This window comes from Globicephala melas, chromosome 15 (assembly GCF_963455315.2).
Source record: "Globicephala melas chromosome 15, mGloMel1.2, whole genome shotgun sequence".
Classification (NCBI taxonomy): domain Eukaryota; kingdom Metazoa; phylum Chordata; class Mammalia; order Artiodactyla; family Delphinidae; genus Globicephala; species Globicephala melas.
The window spans coordinates 8,756,601-8,773,224 of NC_083328.1; the positions used below are offsets into that span (position 1 = coordinate 8,756,601).

Here is a 16,624-nt window from a genome sequence, read left to right on the forward strand (position 1 = left end):
CTTCATGGCACAGTGTGTTCCATGCTACTTTGGGGACAAAGGCCGTCTCTGCCTTTAAGGCTGGTCTTTCCCCACATTTTGGTGAGGGGAAGATGGGGTGGGAGCTGAGGGGGGAGAGGATCCCAGCTTTTTTTTTTTTTCTATACTATGTGATTTGTATGTCGAGTGTAGATGGACACACTTGCTGTTCTCTAAGAACAATCTAAGTAAAATGTGCTTTCTCCTTCGAAGGTGGTCGTGTCTTGCCTGTCCTCATCTCCCTTGGGTGGCAGAGTTGGGGTGTCAACAGTGGAGTGCGTGCCCCAGAAATCACCCTGAGTTGCCCATCCGAGGCTGGGGGGGGGGGAATGAAGACAGCCTGAGCACAGGGTATCCCAGGAGTGGTCTTGGCCTGCCCTTGGGAGTCCTGTTATGAACCCTGAAGAACATACATGCATAGCTGGATTCAGTTAAATTTGTAAAAAATTTTGACAGAACGTATTATTGCACAAGGAGCTGTTTAGGCATCAAAAGACTATTAAATTATAAAAGGTGGTTGGCCTCCGGCTTCAAAGGATTAGGGAGAAAAATAACACACTCACAAATCAAAAGCAGTGTGGGTTTAACACCAGTCCTGACTGAGAAGCCGCATGACCTTGAAATATGTTACTTAACCTCTCTGAGCCTCAGTTTCCCTCATCTGTAAAATACGGATAAGGAAACCTTTCAATTTTGTTTGGGGTTTCCCCAGAAGCACTCGCTGAAAACAAAGATTTGGGTTCAGATATTATATTTGGGAGGTACAGGAAAGAACACCAGGAAAATGAGGAGGTAATACAAGGGAAGGAAATAAGAGTGTGTTATCACTGCCAATAAGAGTGTGTTATCACTTCCAATAAGAGTGTGTTATCAAGCAGAGGGGAATTAGAGCTCCAGCCACTGGGCAGTGGTGTGAGACCCACCCCTCAGAATTACACCCCCTCCATTAGTCATTGTCAGCTGCGGGGAGGGTCGGTCTTACTGCAGGTGGGAGCAGGGCAGCCTTCCACGGTTCAAAACAAGCCTTCAGGTACAGAGAGTCTGCAGAGCACAGGAAAGGCCTGGCAGCAGACTATTAAGGTTCTTTTAACTCAATACAAAGCAGAATCAAGGGTAGCGTTAAAAACAAGAGAGGACATTCTGATGGGGGAAGAGAGCCTGCAGAAATCCTCGGCCCAGAGCTGGCCTCTGAACGGTAATTGAGCTTTCACTCTCTAAAGAGCAGTGTTTCTTCTTCTTCTTCTTTTTAAAAAGTCTTTGCTTCCTTTTTTTTCTTTTTTTTGGCCGTGCCGTGCAGCTGTGAGGGATCTCAGTTCCCCACCCTCACCCCCGAACAGTTCCCAAGCAGTGGAAGCACAGAGTCCTAACCCCTAGACCACCAGGGAATTCCCACAGAGTGTTTTTCTAAGGATGGAAGAGAGCTGGTGTCTTCAGGTGAGAGACGGAACTACAAACGGACATTGGTCAGACTGTAGGTGACAACAGAACTCTGACGCACAGCCTCTGCAGCAAAAACCCCAGAATCATGAGATTGGTCAGTGACTGCCAGCTTCCTAATTGTCCCCTTTCTCCAACTCAGAATCAACCAGAAATGGCCAAATATACTCCTGAATCAATCACAGAAGATGTCTGCTTCTAGTTATCCCGCCTCCAGCTTCCCGGGCCAACAGCCTCCATTCAAGGTATACCTGTGCTTTCCCTCTGGTCCTCTCTGAAGCTCTCCCACTCCCTGGAGGCCTGTGAGTCTCTGCCAAACACAGGTGATGCGCCTGATTCCCTTGCTAGGCAAGCGCTAAATAAACTACCTTTGCTGGTTCCCATCTGAGGGTTCTCATTTATTTCATCAGGGAAGCTGTAAACTCTGGTACAGTTGCAGCCATGCAGCCATGGAAGGATTGAAGCAGGCAGTGGCGAGGAGGGGAGAGCCTCCAAGAGTGTGCAAAGCTGGAACCCTGTCCTTCTTCTGGCAGGTGTGTCTCCTGGGCCAGCCTCTTTGGAGGACCGTCTGGTAGCATATGTTAAAATGCTAGACACACATACTGGGACTTCGCTGGTGGCGCAGTGGTTAAGAATCCGCCTGCCAATGCAGGGGACACGGGTTCGAGCCCCAGTCCGGGAGGATCCCACATGCCGCGGAGCAGCTAAGCCCGCGAGCCACAACTACTGAGCCCGCACACCACAACTACTGAAGCCTGCACGCCTAGAGCCCGTGCTCCGCAACAAGAGAAGCCACCGCAGTGAGAAGCCTGCGCACCGCAAGAGTAGCCCCCCGCTCGCTACAACTAGAGAAAAGCCCGCGCACAGCAACAAAGACCCAACACAGCCAAAATAAATAAATACATACATACATACACACACACGCCATTGACCCAGCAATTCCACCTCCAGAAATATGTTCTACACGTTTGCACAGAGGTTCATGTACAAGGATGCAGGCAGCACTATTTGTGGTTATAGAAAACTAGCAACAACCTAATTGCCAATTCATAGGGGACTCAGCAAAGATATATTTTTAAGTGAAAAAAAACAAGGTGCACAAGGACATGCACTGTATGATCCTATTCATGTAAAAAAAAACACGTATGCTTAGCAACTTGATGGATGCAAACTATCAAAGTTGTGTTGACTGAAAAAAATGCACAACGTGAGAGTTGCGAGTTACGTTTTACAAACTTAAGGAGGGGCAAAATGAGGACTATAGTCCAGGAGACAGCATTTCAGATAGCTCTGAGAAACTGCTCCAAAGAGGTAGGGGGGAAGATGAGTATATATGTGAGTTTGGTGAAGGGGGAGTACATGCAACCAAGCACATATTTTTTGCAGAAGGTTGCTGCTAGTCACGAGGAGCGGACGTCACCACGAAGGATTTTAGTGCTTTTCTAGATACGAGGAGATGCAAGAGTTGGGCTCATAAAGTCTTCTCCCGAAAATAGCTAACTATCTAAAGACATGTTCTGCCAGTTCTTCCCAGAGCACAGAGGGCCTCATTCCTGATCTCCACCCTGAGCTCCTTTCAGGCGGTGTCAATGGTCAGCAGCTGCAGCAGCTCATAATTTGATCCTTGTAGAGGTAGAGGGCAAGGGCCAATTTGTAGGTGACAGGTGGTTGCCTTAGGCAAGTCACGCTGGGAGTCAGGGAGAGAGAAGATACATCTTTATCAGTACTTTTCTGGGGTGTTTAAACATCTTGCTATGTGCATTTATCCCTTTTGTAATAAAAACTAGTGTACAGAAGCTGTCGATGCGTTGCCTGTGCGCCTTTCCCTTGGACTGTTATCTTTCATCATGCTCCTGACTTCTTCCAACAGCCAGGAGGATCTGCGTCTCTGTGCCTGGGTGCTTTGCCCCGAAGGCTGCTCTGCTGGGTCAGGCCAGAAGTGCCAGGGAATGAACAGCCCCCGGGCAGCCCTCAACCAACAGCTAATTAAAGTGGGTGTCTAACCACCATCCCAGGTCCCTAACTCCCTGGTTGGAATAGCTCTAGGGAGTGTGTTCTCCGCTCTCTGCCAATCGTTGCCCTGTTTCCCAATCAGTCACTGGCTTGACAACACACGCTTCTGGCTGCCTGCCCTTCTTGCCGGTGTCTCTGCCTCTCCTGAATAAACTACATACTCCCAAACCCTTGTCCCAGGGTTTGTATTTGGGAGAATACAAACCAAGTCAACTAGTTTAGATGACAAATAAATAAATAAAGGAGAAATGACTTGGTCTAGGAAGTCAGATGGACCTGAATTTGATCCCAGCCTCCTCGGTTTCTGGCTGTGTGGTGCTGGAGGAAGCTAACTGAGCTCTCGGGCCTCAGTTTCCACATCTGTAAAATGAGCATAATGGAAGTACCTATTTCATGGGTCAGCTGTAAGTATTAAACAGGCAATTAATGCATGGGAAGCATTTAGCTGAATGCCTGGCACATGGTATACAGGCTGTGGGCAGCCTCAAGTTTAGGCAGGAGGCAGAGAAGCTGAAGCTGGCCTTGCTGTGGCCAGGGCACCCAGCTAATACTTCTATGGCCACTCCAGTGGCTCTGTGCCCCCTGCTTCCTCCTGTCTCATTTCTCTGGTGGCCATTAAATGCCTCTGGAGAAAGGAGGCACTGACTGGAGTGCTGATCATGGGGCGCCTGAACTGTCCACCAGAAGTCCTGGCCTGCCTTGGCCCGGCCTTGCTTTGGGATGCGAGCCTTGGCCGTGGATGGCCAGTCTGTGTGTGGGGAGGTGACATCTCCCGCCCTGGCTCTGGGCGGACCACCGGCACAATGGCAATGCACTGAGTCCCCCAGTCTTTCTCAAGCTACCTTGAGATGTTCTGGAGATGGAGGGGTGCCGGAAGCTGCTGTGGTGAGGGAGGGACCGGGCTTAGTTTGTGGCCACGTTAAGACAAAGTTGGTCTGTGTTTGGGAGAATACTCCACCCCGGACAAAACCTGTCCTATGACTCACTGAAACTGAGTTAATTCAGCTCTGCTCTAGCCCACGGCTGACATATCAAAAAGTACAATCATAATCCAAGGGTGGAAGAGGAAGCAAGCACAGGTGAGCCCTTGAGTCCAAGGGGTGGGAGGAGGAACAGAGAAGACCCACAGAACAGCAGTTCTCAACCCTAGCGGGGCTTTAGAATCAGAATCTGACTTAAAATGCAGATTCCTGGGCCCTGCCCCATACGTGATGACTCTGCTGGCTGGGGCCCAGAAATCTGCATTCTTGAAGAAGTTGCCCCAGTTGGTGCAGCCACTATCGAAAACTGTATGGAGTGGGCTTTCCTGGTGGCGCAGTGGTTGAGGGTCCGCCTGCCGATGCAGGGGACACGGGTTCGTGTCCCGGTCTGGGAGGATCCCACGTGTCGCGGAGCGGCTGGGCCTGTGCGTCTGGAGCCTGTGCTCCGCAACGGGAGAGGCCACGGGAGTGAGAGGCCCGCGTACCGCAAAACAAACAAACAAACAAACAAACAAAAAACTGTATGGAACTTTCTCAAAAACGTAGAAACAGAACTGCCATACGATCCAGGAATCCCACTTCTGGGTATTTATCAGAAGGAAATGAATACACTTAGTTGAAAAGATATCTGCACCCTGATGTTCACTGCAGCGTTATTTAAAACAGCCAAGACATGGAAGCAGCCTAAGTGTCCACTGGAGGATGAATGGATAAAGAAAAAAATACACACACACACACATATACACACAGTGGAATGTTACTCAGCCATAAAAAAGAATGAACCCTTGCCATTTGCAACAACATGGATGGACCTTGAGGGCATTGTGCTGAGCGAAATAAGATAGACAGAGAAAGACAAATGCCATCTGATCTCATTTATATGTGGAATCTAAAACACAATAAAACCCCAGACTCATAGATACAGAGAACAGATTGGTGGTTGCCAGAGGCGGGGGCTAGGGGTTGGGCAAAACGGGTGAAGGGGGTCAAAGTTACAAATTTCCAGTTATAAGATGAACAAGCCCTGGAGATATAACATACAGCATCGTGACTGTAGTTAACAATACTGTATTGTATATTTGAAAGTTGCTAAGACAGTAGATCTTAAAAGTTCTGCTCACAAGAAAACAAAATTTGTAACTCTATGTGGTGATGGATGTTAACTTGTGGCAATAATTTCACAGTGTATACGTATATCAACTTATTGTGTTGTACACCTAAAATGAATACGTTATACGTCAATTATATCGCAATTAAAAAAAAAAGTAGTCCAGGTTATTGTCACGGCCAGCCAGGTTGACAGACTTTATCTCCCACTCTGGCAGACAAGGGACCGGGGAGGAGAAGGGACCTTTGGCTTCATCTGGCACAGGAGGACCAGTTGAGAAGTGCTGAGCTGGGTTAAGTGACTCAGGACCCCTGCTTGGGGGCAGGGGCAGCTGATGAGCAGAGTCTGGTCTCAGCCACCTCTCCTTCCAGGTGGCAGCTGGAGCGGCAAAATAATGTTGGGGTCATCATAAAGTCTTTTTTTTAATTGAGGTATAGTTTATGTACAATATTATATAAGTTTCAAGTGTACAACATGGTGATTCACTTTTTAAAGGTTATATTCCATTTATAGTTATTTTAAAATGTTGGTTAGGGGCTTCCCTGGTGGCGCAGTGGTTGAGAGTCCGCCTGCCGATGCAGGAGACACGGGTTCGTGCCCCGGTCCGGGAAGATCCCACATGCCGAGGAGCGGCTGTGCCCGTGAGCCATGGCCGCTGAGCCTGCGCGTTCGGAGCCTGTGCTCCGCAACGAGAGAGGCCACAACAGTGAGAGGCCCGCGTACCGCAAAGAAGATAAAATAAAAAATAATTATTAAAAAAAAATTTTAAATAAAAAAAAGAAAGAAGAGAGCAACCAAACCAAAAGACAAATCCACCCATGATAACAAGCGCTAATAACTATACTAAAAAAAAAAAAAAAAGGACAGACAGAACCCTAGGACAATGGTAAAAGCAAACCTATACAGACAAAATCACACACAGAAGCATACACATACACACTCACAAAAAGAGGAAAAGGGGAAAACATATACATATCGTTGCTCCCAAAGTCCATCTCCTCAATTTGGGATGATTCGTTATCTATTCATGTATTCTACAGATGCAGGGTACATCAAGTTGATTGTGGAGCTTTAATCCGCTGCTTCTGAGGCTGCTGGGAGAGATTTCCCTTTCTCTTCTTTGTTCTCACAGCTCCCGGGGTTCAGTTTTGGATTTGGCCCCGCCTCTGCGTGTAGTTCGCCGGAGGGCGTCTGTTCTTCGCTCAGACAGGACGGGGTTAAAGGAGCCGCTGATTCGGGGGCTCTGGCTCACTCAGGCCGGGGGGAGGGAGGGGCACGGCGTGCGGGGCGGGCCTGCGGCGGCAGAGACAGACGAGACGTTGCACCAACCTGAGGCGCGTCGTGCGTTCTCCCGGGGAAGTTGTCCCTGGGTCCCGGGACCCTGGCGGTGGCGGGCTGCACAGGCTCCCCGGAATGGGGGTGTGAATAGTGACCTGTGCTCGCACACAGGCTTCTTGGTGGCGGCAGCAGCAGCCTTAGCGTCTCATGCCCGGCTCTGGGGTCCGCGCTTTTAGCCGCGGCTCGCGCCGTCTCTGGAGCTCCTTTAAGCAGCGCTCTTAATCCCCTCTCCTCGTGCACCAGGAAACAAAGAGGGAAGAAAAAGTCTCTTGCCTCTTTGGCAGGTCCAGACTTTTCCCCGGACTCCCTCCCGGCTAGCCGTGGTGCACTAACCCCCTGCAGGCTGTGTTCACGCCGCCAACCCCCGTCCTCTCCCGGCGCTCCGACCAAAGCCCGAGCCTCAGGTCGCAGCCCCGCCCGCCCCGGCGGGTGAGCAGACAAGCGTCTCGGCTGGTGAGTGCCGGTCGGCCCTGATCCTTTGTGCGGGAATCTCCCCGCTTTGCCCTCCACACCCCTGTGGCTGCGCTCTCCTCCGCGGCTCCGAAGCTCCTCCCTCCGCCTCCCGCAGTCTCCGCCCGCGAAGGGGCTTCCTAGTGTGTGGAAACCTTTCCTCCTTCACAGCTCCCTCCCACTGGTGCAGGTCCCGTCCCTATCCTTTTGTGTCTGTTTATTCTTTTTTCTTTTGCCCTACCCAGGTACGTGGGGGGGGGGGGTTCTTGCCTTTTGGGAGGTCTGAGGTGTTCTGCCAGCGTTCAGTAGGTGTTCTGTAGGAGTTTTTCCACGTGTAGATGTATTTCTGATGTATTTGTGGGGAGGAAGGTGACCTCCACGTCTTACTCTTCTGCCATCTTGAAGCTCCTCCCCAGGAGCTTCATTCCTGAACATCCATTGTGTGGTCAGGCTGCTCTATGCTCCTGTCCTGAGACTGTCCATACCTCAACAAGAGATAAACAATGTTTAGAAAACCAAGAAAGGGGACTTCCCTGGTGGTCCAGTGGTTAGGACTCCGTGCTTCGAATGCGGGGGCACAGGTTCGATCCCTCGTCAGGGAACTAGCATCCTACATGCCATGCGGCGAAAAACAGAAAAAACTCTGGGCAAGAGCCAGGAATCTATCTGGAATAACTAAGGTCAATTCTCTGGAATTCTTATTTCCTCTGCTTTTGCTTTTCAAACAATCAAGCATTGCCTCAGACCATCGCACTGGCTGGGAGACTCTCAAGGGTGTGCTGACTCCTCCCCTTCCCGCCCCATGACACCTCCTCACTTTCCAATCTCCTTTTCACGGGTGTCAGGTTGCTTCCCCTCTGTAGTACAAAAGAGCTGCTTTTGTGCTTTACGGTAAAATTCTCTGGAATTATCTTCAGGGACCACTCAGCCCCATAAAAGAGGGTACTGCTGAGACAGGAGGAATTAGGAAGAAGGCTGTGAAGGACCCAGCTTGTAGCACCATGAAGAACTTCCCCACGGCTTTCCCTCTTTTCCTGGTTTTTATCCTGAGTGTCCATCTTGGAGCTGCTGCACGTACGGCGCTGTCCAACTCCCTTCCCAGGCTGACTAGGGATGGAAGCAAAGGGACATCTCCAAGCTCCTTTCTCTCCCTGTTTATTTAGGTGGCAGTGATGTGGCTAAGTTCTGCTGCTTTCAATACACCCACAAGATCCCTCCCTGGAGGTGGGTGAGTAACTATGAATTCACCAGGAACAGCTGCTCCCAGCAGGCTGTGATGTGAGTATTTCTCCTTTGGGTTTTTAGGGTCCCTTACCATTCATGCTGTTGGATGGATTCTGGGAAGACCCCCACAGTGCCAGGATGAGCCTCAAGATGGGAACCCAGTGACTTGGGTTATCACCTTATCTCAGGCCTTAAGAAGCGTAACCCTGAGCTTGGTTTCCTGGCTTGCAGACCATGAGCTGGGCGCCTGCCAGGCACTGTGCTAAGTGCTGGGTATAAAAGAATAAACAGCCCTTACAGACCTTATATCTAGCATAAGAAAGAGGGCATTAAAAGACATTTGCACAAAATAATCAAGATTGTGATGAGTGCTTGAAAAAGACAGCGGGAGAGAGAGCAGGAGGGAGCATATTGTAGCGCAGGCAAAACTTTCTCTCTACCCTCTTAGGGGCTCCAGCTGGGCTTTAGAATTAAATCGACATAAGACATTAACAAGAGGAAAACATATAGCTTTTTACATGCACACAGGAGCCCCACAGGAAAATGAAGACCCAAAGAAGTGGCAAAAGCTACATGCTTTTTATATAAAACCTGCGTGCTTTTGAACAAGGAAGGAACTGTGGAGAAGTAATTAAAATATATGGGCGAGGGGAAAGCTAACGACTGATAAGAGTTATCTTAACAAGGTCTGTTTTTACAGAGTTCACTTGGCCTTGACTCTATCTCTGGTGTTAAGAATATTTCTTTCCTCCTGGTACAAGGAGGACATTTTTCACATGGGAGTTTCATCTCCTGCTTTCAGGGAAAAAGGGGAGGTCAGAACGCTCTTCTTGCCCCCTGCTGGGGTTTTTTTGTTTTGTTCTGTTTCATTGGGGTTTTTTTTAGTGTCTTTCGTTCAAAATAATCCTCACATCAAAGTGGCATATTTGGGGGCGGCATATTCGGCCACCCTTCATCATAGTCACAGGAGGACCTAACTTAGTGTTGGGAGGGTCTCCTGGAGGGAGTGACATTTACACTGAGACCCCCCAAGGCTAAGCGGGAGTGGCCCAGGTGAAGGGGGCAGGCAGGAGCATGGTGGAGGGGAGAAGGATGAACATGTTACTGACTAGGCAGACAGGTAGACAGGAGGCATGTCATGCCAAGCTCATCGGTAGCAGGAGAGATGACACACACCTGGAAGGCTCCCTGGCAGGACTAAATGAGGTTAACATATGCAAAGAATTTAGCGCTGAGCCTGCACACAGTAAACATTCAGCAACTGGAAGCGATCTTTAAGTGCAAATACGCAATCAGTGGACCTTGGGTTCCTGAGCATGAGAGAACGGTGCGGAAAGGGAAAACGGGCTCCAGGGACAAAGCTGAATGTTATCATTTTGAGACATTTAAGGATGGGAAAGAAGCACTCAAGTGCCTAGATATGGAGGGGGATGCTCCAGGGCTCAGGATGTCCTGGGTCTTTTCCTTTGTGTCTTGATTGGCTTTCTGGAGTTTTAAAGACACCAACACTTAACCAACAGCTGGCAAAGAGCCCTGAGCTGAGCTCAAAGCAGTGGCTCTTTCATTTTATAAGCTGTGTGACCTTGGGCAAGTCAAGTTTCCTCATTTGTAGAAGGAAGATGAGGGGCCTATCTCAGTCAACTGTTGCTGCATAACCAACCACCCAAAGCTTAGTGGCTTGATCCAACAATGGTCATCTTCTTATCTCTCGCGGTTTCCATGGGTCTGGAATTCCAGAAAGGCTTGGCTGCAAGGTTCTGGAAAGGCGTCTCTTGTGTGGTTGCAGACAGATGGTGCTGGAGCTGGAACAGCTCAGGGGGCTGGAGGCATCTCCCTCCAGGGCCCCTCTGTGTGGTCTCTCTGTTGGGCTAGTTTGGGCTTCCTCATACTATGGTGAGCTGGGGTGGTAGGACTCCTTATGAGGAAGTCCACAGCTCCTGTGTAAGTGCTCAGTGAACCAGGCAGAAGTTCTACAACCTTCTATGACTTAGCTACCAAATCACATAGCATCACTTTTGCCATTCTCTATTAGTCAACCAGTCCTTAAGACTGGCCTAAATTCAAGGGGAGGGGACTCCCATCTCTCAATGGGAGCAATGTCACATGGATGTTCAAACACCCACAGAGCCCTTCCTCTCTCTTATTTCCCCATCCTTTTGGCTCTTCTCCCCTGCTCCAGGTTAGAGCACCCCCTGACCTAGGCTCTTGTCACTTCCGAGTACTCTCAGGGAGTAAAGGCTGGAAGCCATTCAGGGACATCAACCACAACCCCCAGTCTTAATGAGCTCACAGTGTGGTAAGGAAGGCAGGAATCGTATCCACATAAGCAGCCGTGGCTAACAACCCATGATAATGTGATTAAGAATTGAGTGGCACAATACACAAGAGGTTCCTTTGCGGGGCAATACAGATGTTATAAAATTGATCATGGTGACGGTTGCATCATCTATTGATATACTAAAACCAATGAATTATGATTATACACTTTAAGTGGGCAAATTAGTGACTTATATCCCAACAAAACTGTTATATTAAAACGAAAGAAAAAAAAAAAAAACGAAAGAGTTAAGAGGCACGGTGCAGATTACCTGCTTCAGACCAGAGCTGTTGTTACATCTTTCCTGGTGAAGGTGGGCCAGGAAGTGTGGTTTCCAGTGGAAAACAGGATAGCAGAGAAGAGGGAGGTCAAGGGCCAGAAGAGGGAGCAGGGACAGTGTGACAGGGGTACAGCAAAGCGAGCAAGAAGATTGGGGGGGGCTGCCCCTCCCTTTCCGGGAGACAAAAGTTTTTAGCATTGACTGTCAGCATCTCTTTTCCATAGATTCACCACCAAAAGAGGCCAGAAACTCTGTGCAACACCGAAGGAAGCATGGGTGCGAAAATACATGTCTTTACTAAGAGCCCGGCAACAACCGTGACCGCCGAATTCTCAGTCCAAAATGCCTGGATCCTGCTCTGTTCTTGGCTTTGCCCCCCTTGGTGGAGCCTGAAGAATTTCTCCAACAGAAGGCTGCATGGGTCTGGTGGGGAGGACAGGATATTTCTCACCAGCCTTTTTTTTTTTTTTAATAAAGATTTCATTTGCTCAATAAACATTCTAATTCAATAAAAACTGAGTTTTCTTCAAAGAAAATAAAGCAGTCGATATTTGCAGCTGACGGCCTGGCAAGTCTCCAATCCCTGAACTGACTCTGGTATTGAATTCTGCCTTATGTTTTTGTTTGGGCAAAAAAAGCAGGGACAATGTTAATATATTTTGGCAAAATGCCCATGAAATGTCTTAACATTATTTAGAGAGATAAGTTTATGTTGTATGGGAAATTAAACTCTGTGCAACACCTCATAGCCTCACAGCCTGTTGGTGCGGGGTATATGAAATGCAACCATATTGGGCAGTGTTTTCTCATAAGGCATTAATTAATAAGCATGAATATTGTCTACCTACCAATCCTAAAATGCCTATGTCTATATAGCCTAAAGAACTTTAAAAAAAATAATTATAGCTTCACCAGAAGTTGCAAAAACAATACAAGGAAGTCAGGGGTACCTTTTACCCAGTTTTCCCCAATAGTCACATCTTACATAATTACAGTACAATACCACACCTAGGAAATCGACATTGGTATAAAGTGTCTGTATCGTTCTGTTACTTTATCGCGCGTAGATTAGTGTAGGCATCATTACAACCAAGATACAGATCTTTTCCGTCAGCACAAATATCTCACCAGTGTTCTCTCTCTTCGGTCACATCTCCCCTCCCCCACCATCCTTAACCCTTAGCAACCACTAATCTATTCTTCTCCATAATTTTGTCATTTCGAGAAGGTTATATAAACAATCAGATCATATCATACGTGACCTTTTGAGATTGTTTTTTTTTTTAACTTCACACAATGCTCTTGAGATACATCCAAGTTGTTGTGGGTTTCAATAGTTTATTCTTTTTTACTGTTAACTAGTATTCCATGGAGTGCCACACTGCAGTTTATTGAACCACTACCCTCCTGTAGGTTTTCATTTTGGGGCTATTACAAATAAAGCTAAGAAGAACAGTCACGCACACAGATGTTTTCGAGTGGACATAGGTTTTCATTTCTCTGAGATCAACGCCCAGGCATGCAATTAATTGCTGGGGGTCATAAATTAAATGTATGTTTCGGTTTTTTTTTAAAGAAACTGCCAAGCTATTTTCCAGGGTCACTGTGTCATTTGACCTTTCCACGAGTAATGTATGTTTCCACCAGTTTTCTGTGCATCTGGGCTAGCATTTGCTATTATCACTTGTTTTTCATTTTAGCTGTTCTAATAGGTGTGTAGTGATATTGTAACCGAAAGTGGGGTCCGGCTGCTCATCGCTCAAAAGCCAATAAAGAGGCCAAGTTTGTGGAAAGGAAAGTTTGCTTTATTTTGGATGCTGGCAACGGGGGTGGGGGAGGGCGGATGCCTGTCCAAAGGCCGACTCCCCCCACTGACAATCAGGGAGCAAGAGCTTTTATAGGCAGAGGGAGGGGGCTACGTGCAGAAACAGCACAGTCAGCTCTGACGGTCATCTTGAAATTAATCATGAAGGGGTCTGCCCAGCACCATCTTGATTGTTTTAAGTACAGTTAGTCTTCAGTTCCAGGGTTGGTTTTTTCCCATTTCCTTGAGGCCAGTTCTCGGAACTGTTTGTGGCAGCTTACCGTCATGGCTACAGTCTGGTCATCACATAGTTAACTTCTTCCACCTGGTGTGGGTTTCAGTATCTATAAGACAGCTTACAGGATATGGCTCAGAATATTATCTGTAGCCTGTGGGGAGGAACTAAAGGTCCTTGACTATGCTTAGTGACTAAACTATTATTATTTGGTCTCCTTTGACTGTTTTCCTTTGTTTCTGCATTTTCTCATTTCTCTGATTAAACTTATTCTTTGGCTAAAGTTTTTCCACAGACAAAAGGCAGGCTGAGGACATGGGGAGGCAAGGACCATGGGACCCTGCTCCATTTCAAACTCTCATTGTGGTCTTAATTTTCACTTCCTGAATGGCTATCACTATGCAATGTCTTTTCATGTGCTTATTTGCCATCCATATATCCTCTTTGGTGAAAAGTTTCTTGTGTTTTTTCTCTACTTTCTAATTAGAGTGCTTGTTTTCACTGTTGAGGTTTTTAAATTTTATTTTATTTATTTATTTTTTATACAGCAGGTTCTTGTTAGTTATCTATTTTATACATATTAGTGTATACATGTCAATCCCAATCTCCCAATTCATCCCACCACCACCACCCCTGCCACTTTCCTCCCTTGGTGTCCATACATTTGTTCTCTACATCTGTGTCTCTATTTCTGCCCTGCAGACCGGTTCACCTGTACCATTTTTCTAGGTTCCACACATATGCATTAATATACGATATTTGTTTTTCTCTGACTTCCTTCACTCTGTATGACACTCTCTAAATCCATCCACGTCTCTACAAATGACCCAATTTCATTCCTTTTTATGGCTGAGTAATATTCCATTGTATATATGTACCACATCTTCTTTATCCATTCATCTGTCAATGGGCATTTAGGTTGTTTCCATGACCTGGCTATTGTAAATAGCACTGTTGAATTTTGATATGAGTCCTTTATCAGATAGATTCCAGATATGAGTCCTTTGTCAGATACATGGTTTGCTGTCTTTTCTTCTTCTTAACAGCGTCTTTCACAGAGTTAAAGATTTAATTTTTTTTTTTTTTGGCCACATGGCGCAGCATGCAGGATCCCCGACCAGGGACCAAACTCGTGCCCCCTGCAGTGGAATTGGGGAGTCTTAACCGCTGTACTGCCAGGTAAGCCTCAAAGATTTAATTTTGATGAAGTCTAATTTATTGATTTTCTCCTTTTATGGAGAATGATTTTGGTGTCATCCCAAAGAACTCATCACCAAGCCCTAGGTCCCAAACATTTTTTTTCTATGTTTTCTCCTTAAAGTTTTATAGTTTTACATTTACATTTGAACCTAGGGTGGATTGGGTGTTAGTTTTTATATAGGTGTGAGGTTTAGGTCAAGGTTGACTGGTTGGTTGGTTGGTTGATTGATTTACGTACCTACCTACCTACCAACTCAATTGCTCCAGCACCGTTTAATGAAAAGACTCTTCTTCCCCCATTGAATTGCTTTTGCCCTTCAGTTCTTGTGTGGAGCTATATCTGGGCTCTATGTTCTGTCTCATCTGTTTCATAAATACAATCAATTTAAAAAAATTTTTTGAGATTAATTTACACACCATAAAATTCACCATTTAGAAGTGTACAATTCAGTGATTTTCAGTATAGTCACAAAGTACTGCAACCATCATCACTACTAATTCCAGAATATTTTCATCACTTCCCTAAAGAAACCCCATAATTGTTAGTATTCACTCCCTAACAGCCCTGGCAACCTCTTCCCCCACCCCCACCCCCAGCCCTGGCAGCCACTAATCTACTTCTGTCTCTATAGATTTTCCTATTCTGAACATTTCATATAAATGGGATCATACAATTTGTGGCCTTTTGCATCTGGCTTCTTTCACTTGGCATAATCTTTTCAAGTTTCATTCCTGTTGTAGCATATATCAGTATTTTGTTCCTTTTTATGGCTGAATAATATTCCATTGCATGGATATACCACATTTTGTTTATCCATTCATTAGTTGAAGGACATTTGGTCTGTTTCCACTTTTTTGGCTATTATGAATGATGGTGTACAAATTTTTATGAACACATATTTTCATTTCTCTTGGGTATACGTGTACAGATGAAACTGTTGGGTATGTGGTAACTCTATGTTTAACTTTTTGAGAAACTGTAGAACTGCTTTCCACAGCAGCTGCATCAATTTACATTCCCACCATCAATGTATGAGGATTCTAATTTCTCCATATCCTTGCCAACCCTTGTCTGTCCTTTTGATGTTAGCCATCCTAGTAAATGGAAATTGGTATCTCATTGTGGTTTTGATTTGTATGTCCCTTATGACTAATGATGTTGAGCATCTTTTCATGTGCTTATTGGCCCTTTGTACATCTTTGGAGAAATGTCTATTCAAATCCTTTGACTCTGTCTTTTCATTGTTGAGTTGTAAGAGGTATTTATATATTCTAAATACTGGAACCTTATTAGATATTAGAACTTCTAAGCAGACAGTTGTGTCAGCTGCAGACAGGGGCAGTTTTATTTCCTTCTTTTTGATCTGTATGCATTTTATTTCCTTTTCTTGACTTCTTGCATTAGCTAGAACTTCAAGTACTTTGTTGAATAAGAGTGGTGAGAGTAGACATCCTTGCTTTGTTCCCAATCTCAGGGAGAAAGCAATCTTTCACCGTTAAGGATGATGTTAGTTCTAGTTGTTTAGGTTTTTTTTTTTTTTTTGCTCATAATTGAGAAAGTTCCCCACTATGCCTATTTTTGAGAGTTTTTATCATGAATGAGTGTTCAGTTTTGTCAAATGCTTTTTTGGATTAACAAGATTATGTGATTTTTCTCTTTTAGTCTGTTAATATGATGGATTACGTTGATTGATTTTCAAATATTGAGCCAGTCTTGCATCCCTGAAAGAAACCTCACTTGTTATGGTGTATATATTGCTGAATTCTATTTGAAAGATTTTGTTAAGGATTTCTGTGTCTATAGTCACGAGAGATATTGATCTGTAGTCCCCTCTCTCTCTCGGTACTGTCTGTTTGGTTTTGGTATTAGAGTAGTTCTAGATAAAATTAATTGGGAAGTGCTTCTTCCATTTCTACTTTCTATGAGAGATTGTGTAGAATTGACATTTATTCCTCTTTAAATGCTTGGCAAAATTCTCCAATGAAAACATCTGGGCCTGGAGATTTCTTTTTTAGGAGTTTTAAATTACAAACTCAATTTCCTTAATAGTTGCAGGGCTATTCAAATTATCTATTTCATACTGTTGTTTAGATGTGATAGTTTGTATTTTTTGAGGAACTGGTTCATTTCATCTTTGTCAAATTCGTACGTGTGGATGTTCTACACGTAGATGTTCCAAGTGTTCTTTTATTAACCTTTTGAAGTCTGCAGGGTCTATA

The 16,624-nt window shown here is 45.8% G+C and overlaps 1 protein-coding gene and 1 non-coding gene across 2 annotated transcripts; both read left to right on the forward strand.

Moving 5' to 3' along the window:
* Window positions 1-7,874: 7,874 nt before the first annotated feature.
* On the forward strand, window positions 7,875-7,946 carry TRNAR-UCG (transfer RNA arginine (anticodon UCG)). The gene has a single exon. It is a non-coding gene; the product is annotated as a tRNA-Arg (tRNA).
* A 317-nt stretch (window positions 7,947-8,263) lies between these two features.
* CCL26 (C-C motif chemokine ligand 26) lies at window positions 8,264-11,609 on the forward strand. Its single transcript, XM_030872026.2, has 3 exons — window positions 8,264-8,418; window positions 8,508-8,622; window positions 11,390-11,609. Exons 1-3 carry the CDS (start codon window positions 8,346-8,348, stop codon window positions 11,484-11,486), a joined length of 285 nt encoding a protein of 94 aa, XP_030727886.1. The 5' UTR covers window positions 8,264-8,345; the 3' UTR covers window positions 11,487-11,609.
* The last annotated feature ends 5,015 nt before the right edge of the window (window positions 11,610-16,624 follow it).

What these genes read in the sequence shown, in the direction of transcription:
- CCL26 (XM_030872026.2), top strand. Translation starts at nt 8,346, where the DNA reads ATGAAGAACTTCCCCACGGCTTTCCCTCTTTTCCTGGTTTTTATCCTG. An exon ending in CCATCTTGGAGCTGCTGCAC is followed by an intron (nt 8,419 to 8,507) that starts GTACGGCGCTGT and finishes CTGTTTATTTAG; the next exon opens with GTGGCAGTGATGTGGCTAAG. An exon ending in TGCTCCCAGCAGGCTGTGAT is followed by an intron (nt 8,623 to 11,389) that starts GTGAGTATTTCT and finishes TCTTTTCCATAG; the next exon opens with ATTCACCACCAAAAGAGGCC.